General features: G+C 43.9%; 1 protein-coding gene across 2 annotated transcripts; it reads left to right on the top strand.

Moving 5' to 3' along the window:
• Positions 1–271: 271 nt before the first annotated feature.
• hars (histidyl-tRNA synthetase) lies at positions 272–9,817 on the top strand. Of its 2 annotated transcripts, XM_071458654.1 has the most exons (14): positions 298–473; positions 1,347–1,729; positions 1,878–1,967; positions 2,704–2,823; positions 2,897–2,992; positions 4,418–4,543; positions 4,641–4,748; positions 4,834–4,932; positions 5,046–5,139; positions 6,107–6,234; positions 6,333–6,605; positions 6,718–6,834; positions 8,907–9,053; positions 9,358–9,817. In XM_071458654.1, the coding sequence occupies exons 2-14, from the start codon at positions 1,625–1,627 to the stop codon at positions 9,415–9,417; spliced, it is 1,563 nt and encodes a 520-aa protein (XP_071314755.1). In that variant the 5' UTR covers positions 298–473; positions 1,347–1,624; the 3' UTR covers positions 9,418–9,817. The 2 variants fall into 2 exon arrangements, with proteins under 2 accessions (XP_071314756.1, XP_071314755.1); XM_071458655.1 differs by lacking the exon at positions 1,347–1,729 and having other exon boundaries at positions 272–473.
• The last annotated feature ends 366 nt before the right edge of the window (positions 9,818–10,183 follow it).

Raw genomic sequence — 10,183 nt, 5'->3', positions numbered from 1 at the left:
TAACTGTAATACAGAGACGGAAGCCATGATGGAGGAAGATATCTGCAGGACACTGCAGTAGATACACCTCAGAGACGGAGGCAATGACACACACTGCAGCGGGCTGTATGTAAACAGTGGGTGGTCATCGACAGGACCAACGGAAACGGTTTGGTGGCCGGAACAATGTAGGAGCTGACTGATTCCGGAAGATGGCAGTAAAGAAGAAGAAGAAGAAGAAGAAGAAGAAGAAGAAGAAGAAGAAGAAGAAGAAGAAGTGTTACATATTTCCGGTTCCGCTCCTCTTGACAGCCACCTTCCTTTCTCTTCAGAACATCATTGCCACAGAGTTGATGGAGGTGTGAACATCGGCATACCTGCGGAATACACGTTATAGTAAAACCATGGAGGACAAGACACAGATACAAGAAGCCATTAAAATCCAGGGTGAAGTGGTCCGGAAGTTGAAGTCAGAGAAGGCGAGCAAAGACCAGGTCAGTCTTGATTCCGGTTTTAATGATGAGACGAGTCCTCAGCTTGAACAGTATGTTCATCTGACACAGGGACAGCTAGCTACTTAGCTCCGGTACCCCAGTCTTATAATACATCCATGGTACAGCACAGCTAAGCTAACCGGCCTTAGCTAGCTAATGCTAACCCGGTGGAACAGAAGTGACCGGATGTTAGCAAACAGACTGTAAAGGTGGAGTCTGACACGATTTGTCTGAACACTGAACTTAAACCTGTCAGTCAAACGTGAACAGACAGATGATGCAATAACTCTGCTCATTAACACACACAGTGTCTGACAGTACGAAGCTAACCGGGTTTCCTCAGGTGTCCCCCTTTTATTACACAACATCTGAGGTCTCATAGGGACAGGATGTCCTAAATATATCCGACAGCTCAGTCATCAGCAGGCTCACAGTGTATCACTGAGACCAGTGGTCTGTGTCAGTCTTTATCTCAGCACTGAGATGCAGCGTAGAGTTTTGGATTAGGTAGTGTGATGTGGAGCTTCTGTCAGAAACCATAGAATAAGTTACTGCAGGTGGAGGCAGGTGGAGGATTGAGGAGGCCCACACTGTGAGAATGATTAAAAGTGAAGTTGTTTTATGAGATGATGATGTAATAACTGAAGTTACTCTTGTGGTCATTGTTTGTCAGTGACTTGTCCACAGTCAGCTGTCTCTGTCTCTGTCTCAGTCCAGCTTCATCTGTGTGTGTGTGTGTGTGTGTGTGTGTGTGTGCGTGCGCGTGTGTGAGAGGGCTGTATTGGGCTTACTGCTTTGATTGACTTGGTGCATCTCATGTTCTATCCTCCATGCTGTGATGATGATGATGCGTCATGCCCCGCCCTCCCCTAGTGCTAGGGTTGCTTACCAATTTTCTCCTGTTCTTCCTGCCTGACTTTGGATGACCTGCTCCTCATCATCACCTTCGCCTCTGTCTTGGAACCCCCCCCCCCCTCCTGGATGATACTGCACAACTCTTCTTCTACTTACTGTGATTGGCTGCTGTGTCCGGCCTGGGACAATACCATTGGATAATGCTGTACCCATGATGCCCTCCTGAACTTTTTCTCGTTCAATCTCTGGACTTGTTTCACTGTTATATTTTTGGGACCCTCTGCTGTGGGACAAACATGCTGGGCACACTCTGTGTTCGTGCTTTTGCTGGTCTCGTGGGCCTTCGGACTGCAACACGTGTCCAATCACTGCACTCCTTTCTTGGCATCACTGTGACTCAGGTAGGCCTCTGCTGCTGGAGCATGTGCAGTACCAGTCAAGTGAATGGGACAGGGTGTCCTGTAATAAAACATCACTTTAGTTTACAGCAGGTGTTCTTATCCTCTGCTGTGTTTGTGTGTGTGTGTATGTTTTTTTTGTTTGTTCCAGATTGATGAAGAAGTGGCCAAACTGCTGGAGCTGAAGGCTCAGTTAGGAGGGGATGATGGCAAACATCAGTTTGTCCTTAAGACAGCAAAGGTGAGGCTGCTGTATGTACGCACACACGGATGCACATATGCACAGACAGGGTAGTGTTTGAATAGAGGAATCTGTTAAAGCGAGATCTGAGTTTGAGTATTTTACCTGGATGAGGAGAAACAGGTAAACACAGGTGCACTACAGAACTCAGTGATCAGCTGTGTCTGTCCCCTCAGCATGTTGACACGTCATCTCATCTCACTTCACTTCCTGTTATCTCCTGGACAGTAGCACAGGTGCATCATGGTTAAGGCTCAGACTATGTACTGTGATGTCTTCATGCAGGTGACATGTTACCTCTGAACCTGTTGTCACTCACCTCAACAGACTAAGTGAAGCCTGAGGTCAGCTGATCTGTCTCCTTTAAAGACACGGAGCTGTGTCTCTGGTTAGTTCTGATACAGCAGAACTTCGTCCTTCATTTAACAACACAAACATTTTACACATTGAAAGTTCATTCTTAGAGACACACAAAATAAAGACTTCAATGTGAACTTGCAATAACACAGTTACCACCACCTATGTTCAAAATGTCTGAGGGAACAACAACAGATACTGTGTTAACATACTAGCCATTAGCCTGCAGCGGAAGCAATAGCATGTCAACCCTGGCTACATGCAAGTCCCCCACCTCACCTGTCACAGTTTCACCTTCAGTTGACCAGAGGAGGAAGTGGTGCCTGGGGGGTAAAATGAATGGACAGATGAAAACACAGCTGATGTCTTTCTCTGTCAGGGAACCAGGGACTACAACCCCAAACAGATGGCCATCAGAGAGAAGGTCTTCAACACCATCATCAGGTGCTTCAAACGCCATGGAGCAGAGACCATCGACACACCTGTGTTTGAACTAAAGGTACAGTTTGAGCTCCATTGTCAGGTAGATGTGTCTCCTGTGCCTGTTTCATTATCTTCCTGTTGGTCTGCAGGAAACACTGACGGGGAAGTACGGGGAAGACTCCAAGCTCATCTACGATCTCAAAGACCAAGGTGGAGAGCTGCTTTCCCTCAGATATGACCTCACTGTATCCTTCATCATCAACACGTTGTTTCACAGAGATATAGTTCTGGTAGATGTCATATTTTTCTGTCACGTGGTTTATTGGCTAAAAATTATTGTTATGTTTTCTATTTTTACACAGTCACAGTTGTTACTGATGTATCGTCCCACACTCACCTCCTGTATCAGCCTGTCACCTCATGTTTCAGCCACACTGTAACGTCTCTGAGCTTTCTACTCGTTCAGTACAGAAAGTGGTAGCACTGGACCTTCATCAGGCCAACAGTCTTCAACAATGAGGAGTCACCTGAACAAGGAGTGGCTGTGAGCCTCACCCCACAGGAAGTAGAAAATAACAATTAACAGACCATCAACAGTTTATGATTTCATATATAAAGTTAGAAGATTAGAAAATCCATCAGCGACTAACAGGTTCACCATTAAATTCTTAGGTTAATAAATAATGAACACTTCAGGCATACAGTCTTCAATGTGACCTTACATCATACATCATAAATATTCACACAAAGATCCATTCCCACGTGTTCCTGGTTACATATGTACATCAGCCTTTAGGTGGTAATACATGTGATGAAAAGTCAGCATCAGTATATTAGTAAATATCATAAGAAAACAAATAAATCTCACAAAACTGTGGAAAAGAACTTTGGTTCATCATCAAATCCACCTCCATCATAACGTAGGTCCTTATAAAAGGTCCTCCAGACTCCAAAAGATAACTGTACATCCTGATCAGGTTTCATTTCAGATGAACCTAATGTGACATCAATCATAAATGTAATTGTACTGTATTCTTCTGTAACAACATGAAAGATGTCCAACTGAAAATACCTGTAATGTTGATAATTAGCCCACCTTCTTATAAATGTCAGCGCGCTGTTTGCATGTTGCCTCTTGTCTAATTCTCAGTGAATCAGAGATGAATTTAGTTCATAAATCTGCTTCTGTTAGAAAACATCAGTGTTGGAGACACAACCTTACTAAATAGAGATGCTTCTTCTTCATGGCCATGTAAACAGGTCAAACATATAAATCAATGTCTGAACAGATGGTTTAAGAAACTTTGAGATACTTTGAGGTAGTTTCAGATACTTTGAGGTAGTCTGAGAGACTTTGGGTGGTGGGGGAAAGTTTTCTACTGTTCAGGAGCTGCAGTGTGATTCTGTCAGTAAATGCAGTGGTTCAATAAGTCTTTTCACTATCACTAATTATTTAATTTGTCCTTTATCATTTAGTTTTGAATCTCTGATGAAAAATGTTACAGTTTCATCACAGTTCCCATGATCAAACTCACTTTTTATTTAGGTTAATTTTGAATAAAACTTGTCAGTGAATGTTTTTGATATAATTAATATAAATTAATTCTGCCATGTTAATCCCTCCAGAGCAGTAAGCTCTGCTGTGTTGTCCTTGACCTACCGTCTCTCAGGTGCCCTTTGCCCGTTACCTGGCGATGAACAAGATAACCAACATCAAGCGCTACCACATTGCTAAGGTCTATCGCCGTGACAACCCAGCTATGACCCGTGGACGCTATCGAGAGTTTTACCAATGTGTGAGTGATAGTCAGCTCTTTGAGTGGAGTCACTGACTGATGAGTCAGGTGTTAAGGAATCTCACCTGGTTTAATTAACTGTGTGTGTGTGTGTCAGGATTTTGACATAGCTGGGCAGTATGACGCCATGATCCCTGACGCTGAGTGTCTGAAGATCGTCCATGAGATCCTCAGTGAGTTGGACCTCGGAGACTTCCGGATCAAGGTTTGTCACGTGACCTCAGGTGAATGTTCAGAGGAACAGACTGTGACCGTAGGTGTGACCTCTGTGACCTCGTCCTCATCTTCAGGTCAATGACAGACGCATTCTTGACGGGATGTTTGCTGTGTGTGGCGTCCCAGATGACAAGTTCCGTACCATCTGTTCCACAGTCGATAAACTGGACAAGGTGTGGAGACACTTACTGAGCTTTCAGAGCACTTCTTCATTTATAGAGACAGGTCTCTGTGGATGCGTAGATGATACTCTGTCAACGTGTTGACCGTGTCCGTTCTCCTGTAGATGGCCTGGGAGGACGTGAAGAAGGAGATGGTGAATGAGAAGGGCCTGTCGGAGGAGGCTGCTGACCAGATTGGGGAGTATGTCAGTATGCAGGGTGAGACCTCCCTCTGATTCAAACCAGATACAGACGTCAGAGGCTAGTGGTTCCTGTTTAATTCACACCAACTCCCATCTCTAGTTATACCACCTCTGACACCAGCTGTTGGTTCTCTCAGCAGCTCTGGTCAGACCCGTTCCTCTACATCTCAGAGGGAAATACCTTTTTAATCTGACAGCTACAGTTACTGTGCTGTTGTAAGATTTAACATACAGAATACATGAACAGTTAATAAAATACAACACTTTGGATAACACTATATACAGTAGATACAATGAGCTCAGTGGTCACTTTATTTGGTACAAGTGTGTTGTACTGGACCACATTATACTGAGAGGTGTTTAAGGGTCTTAGAATATTAGGAACACATTGTGACTATAATTCAGTCCTGTACAACATCACTAAGTGTGACCTCATGATGTCATTAAGACCTCTGTGTCAACAGCTGGACATTATAGACATCATAAAAGTTGACTTCATGGCAGAGCTGCGGTAGTGCATTAGGTTGTACAGGTTTACCTATTAATTTGGACACTGAGTGCATTTTACTTATCCACAGCAGATGAAGCTAATGAACATTGTGGAGCAGTTAGCAGATGAAGCTAATGGAAATAGAGGAGCAGTTAGCAGATGAAGCTAATGGAAGTAGCGGAGCAGTTAGCAGATGAAGCTAATGAACATAGAGGAGCAGTTAGCAGATGAAGCTAATGAACATAGAGGAGCAGTTAGAAGATGAAGCTAATGGAAATAGCAGAGCAGTTAGTAGATGAACTTGATGAACACTCAGCAGATAAAACTAATGAACAGTTAGCAAATTAAGCTAATGAACATAGCGGAGCAATTAGCAGATAAAGATACTTGTCAGAAACATAAAACAAGAGTTCAACACAGATCTGGTAATCAGGTGAACACAAACACAACTCCACCTGCTGAATGTGAAAAGAGGCACCTGTTGGTGTTGTAGGTGGGATGGACTTGGCAGAACGCCTCCTCCAGGACCAGAAGATGTCTCAGAGTAAGCAGGCCTGTGCTGGCCTCTCTGACATCAAGCTGCTCTTCAGCTACCTGCAGCTCTTCCAGGTCACAGACAAGGTGAGAAATGCTGTTCCACCATCATACCCTCCCTTTCCTCCTCTCTGTACTGTGCTGCTGCTAACTGACTGCTCCACTCTGGTACCTTTTATCTCGAGGTGGTGTTTGACCTCAGTCTGGCTCGTGGTCTGGACTACTACACAGGGGTCATTTATGAGGCGGTGCTGACACAGGCAGGTGTGGCCCCGGTTGCCACTGAAGCCCAACGGGGGGCTCCTGCGGAGGAAAGTGTCAGTGTGGGCAGCGTGGCTGGAGGGGGACGCTATGACGGCCTGGTGGGCATGTTTGACCCAAAGGGCAGGAAAGTGCCGTGTGTGGGCGTCAGCATCGGCATCGAGAGGATCTTCTCCATCATGGAGCAGAAGGCTGAGGTGATGTAACATCATCATCTTTGTCTGCCAGTTTGACTCGTGTTTGTCTCAGGGTTAGGGTTAGGGTGTCGATAATAAATGTGTCAGACTGGAACACTTGTGTGTTTTTCAGGCTTCAGCGGAGAAGGTCCGGACCACAGAGGTTCAGGTGATGGTGGCGTCGGCTCAGAAGAACCTGCTGGAGGAGAGACTCAAACTGGTCACTGAGCTCTGGAATGCTGGGATCAAGGTGTGTGAGTGTTTTCTGTTGTGTACTGACAGTGTCAGGTGTCGTCTCTTCTGTTTGTTAAACTCGGTCCTGGTTCACACAAAGTTCTGAACACACCCTGAAGTGGTCTCTGCTGTTGTAGTCCATTGACCTCCAGGTCAACTTGTTGTTCACTCAGAAGCTTTTCTGCTCAGCACAGTTGTAAAGAGTGGTCTTCTGAATGACTGTAGCTCCAACCAGTCTGTCCATTCTCCTCTGACCACTGACCTCTGATCAATGCTTCTCTGGGCCTGGAAAAATACCTGTGTTCAGAGCAGTCGAAATAAATGCGATTCCCTCATCAGTTCTAACTTCTCTGAGTATTGTCTGAGCTAGTGTTTTCATGCTAACAGTTCTGTTTTTAAATGATCTTATTCTTCCTCATCATTAGTCACATGTTCATCTCCAGGTGACCCGGGTGCTGCTCATCTCAACATGCTGTTAACATACTGTCACTTTACATCACATTAAAGTGACAGTATGCATTAGAAACAGACATCAGCCCCATTAAGAGATCAAACAGAAAACACATGAACACAACATTAATAAAACACCACACACACCTCAGGTCACTGACAACACGTCTTAGAGAACATCGTGACAGACAGCAGAACTTCGTCACAGACAACTGAACATCATTTCAACATTGTTACAGACAACAGAACATTTTCTACAGACAGCAGAACATTGTTATACACAACAGAACATCCTTTCAGACAGCAGAACATTGTTACAGAGCATTGTTATGGACAACAGAACTCCGTTACAGACAGCAGAAAATTGTTACAGAACATCATGACAGACAACAAAATGTCCTTACAAACAGCAGAACATTGTTAGAACATTGTTACAGACAGCAGAACATGCTTAGAACATCGTTACAGACAGCAGAACATCTTTAGAACATTTTTACAGACAACAGAATGTTGTTACAGACAGCAGAACATGGTTACTGACAACAGAACATCATTACAGACAGAACGTTACAGATAACAGAACATCATTACAGACAGCAGAATATCGTTTTAGACAGCAGAACATTGTTACAGAACATCATGACAGACAGCAGAACAGCGTTAGAACTTTGTTACATACAGCAGAACTTCGTTATATACAGCAGAACATCGTTAGAGCACAATTACAGACAGCAGAACATCGTTAGAGCACCATTACAGACAGCAGAACGTTGTTACAGACAGCAGAACATCATTAAAACATTGTTACAGACAGCAGAACGTTGTTACAGACAACGGAACATTGTTACAGACAACAGAACATTGTTACAGACAAGAGAGCATTGTTAGAACATTGTTACAGACACCAGACCAGCGTTACTGACAACAGAACATCGAAATAGACAGCAGAGCAGCGTTACAGAAACCACAACATCATTATAGACAGCAGAACATCATAACAGACAAACATCATTAGACAATAGAACATTGTTAGAACATTGTTATAGACAACAGAAGATTGTCAGAACATCATTACAGACACCAGAGCATTGTTACAGACAATAGAACATTGTCAGAACACTGTTACAGACAATAGAACATTATTAGAACATTGTTACAGACAGCTGAACATTGTTAGAACATTGTTACAGATGCCAGAACATTGTTACAGACAGCAGATCATGAATTGCTCATGAAGTTCTCTAGAAGTTAGCTATAGCATTAGGTAGCTTATAGCTAGCCCATTAGCTTTGTGTGTGTAGCAAGGCAGCATTAGCTTGATGTTTCCATGGTGATTTAAAAAAAAACAAAAAAAAAACTTTGTAGTCATATGAATCACCTGCCTCTTCTCTATGGACCTAACAGTAGACTACAGCGTCACCATGGCAAGAACACGTGTAAACAAACACTGTACATAACAAATAACAAGATCAGGTCTGATACCAGCCAAACAGGTTGATAGAGTAGAACAACTTTATAAAATTATGACAGACGTGGTTTTAACAGTTTAAATGAGATCTTGAGATCTTGAAAATCATTAAATGTGATTTTTCTGCTAGTGTAGGTTTGTTTACAGTGTGTGTGTCTGTGTGTGTCCAGGCAGAGGTGATGTACAAGAAAAACCCCAAACTGCTGAGTCAGCTGCAGCACTGTGAGGAGGCGGGGATCCCCCTGGTGGCCATACTGGGAGAGCAGGAGCTGAAAGATGGAGTGGTCAAACTACGAGTGGTGTCCACCAGAGAGGAGGTACACACAGACACACAACAGACACAAAACACACAGTGACGTGCTGATGACAATAACTTACAGTACAGAAACTGTGCAGTGACAGTAACAGACTGTTCAGTCTGGTCCCTGAACACATCAGTCCACAGCCTTGAGCTCATTGGACCAAAAGAAACTTCTGTTTCAATCTGTTCCACCACGAACCAGATCAGTACTGATCCATAACACCTGATGGCCACTCCTACACCTTGTCAGGTTCTACAGAGGTTCTTTGTGTGAGTTCCAGATCAGAATGTCACAGACTCTTCATGTTCTCTCTCCTCAGTTCGACATCCACAGAGCTGACCTGCTGGGTGAGATCAGGAGGAGGACCTCTGAGGCCTGACTTCCTGTCTATGACTCTGCCTCCATCAGCTGATTGGTTCAATCACAAACTTGTCAACTTGTCTTCTAGAGCATGTTGGATCCCTGAAACACATCAGTCTCATTTCTCACAGGCAGCAGGTGGCACTGTAACAGAGCAGGTTCTTAAAGGGAAGTCATCAGGACACGGATGTTTACAGTGAATGTTTGAGTTCAGATCAATGATGTTAGTTAATTTCCTCACAGCTGCTGCAGGTCAGTTAATCAGGTCAATTCGAATGCAGTTCCTGAAGTGTTTCACCTTTGTACCTGAACCATCAGGTGAGCAACTGCACTTCAGCTTCTGACTTTAAACTAAAGACTCATGACTTCATCAAACAAGTTTCTTCTGTCCACTGTCTGAAATAAACACATTCATGTCATCATGGTTCATGTGTTCACTGTGATGTGAGTTTGTGTGCATGCTAGGTGTTGTCTTAGAAGTGTTGCAGGGGGCGTGTCCATGTTACCACTGACAGGTCACTGATGGTTTGTTGATAACCTGGTGAGATGTGAGATGATTTTTCCCCCACATGTTCAGGTGATAATTGTTGATTTAAAGTCTTAACTCAACACATCAAACACTGACTCAACTCCTCTGCTCGCCAATTATGTCACCAAACTCCTCCCACAGCAGTGAGGTCCTGACTGATGAAGTCAGAGAAGGTTGACCTGTAGTTTTGTGCAGGTAACTGAAGGACGGGTCACGTGATCCGAGGAGATGCCATATTTGTCTCTAATGACTTCAG

The sequence above is a fragment of the Trachinotus anak genome, unplaced genomic scaffold (assembly GCF_046630095.1).
Source record: "Trachinotus anak isolate AG129_WGS33_773 ecotype Australia unplaced genomic scaffold, CSIRO_AGI_Tana_v1 ptg000021l, whole genome shotgun sequence".
Classification (NCBI taxonomy): Eukaryota; Metazoa; Chordata; class Actinopteri; order Carangiformes; family Carangidae; genus Trachinotus; species Trachinotus anak.
This window is presented reverse-complemented; position numbering and strand designations above follow the sequence as displayed.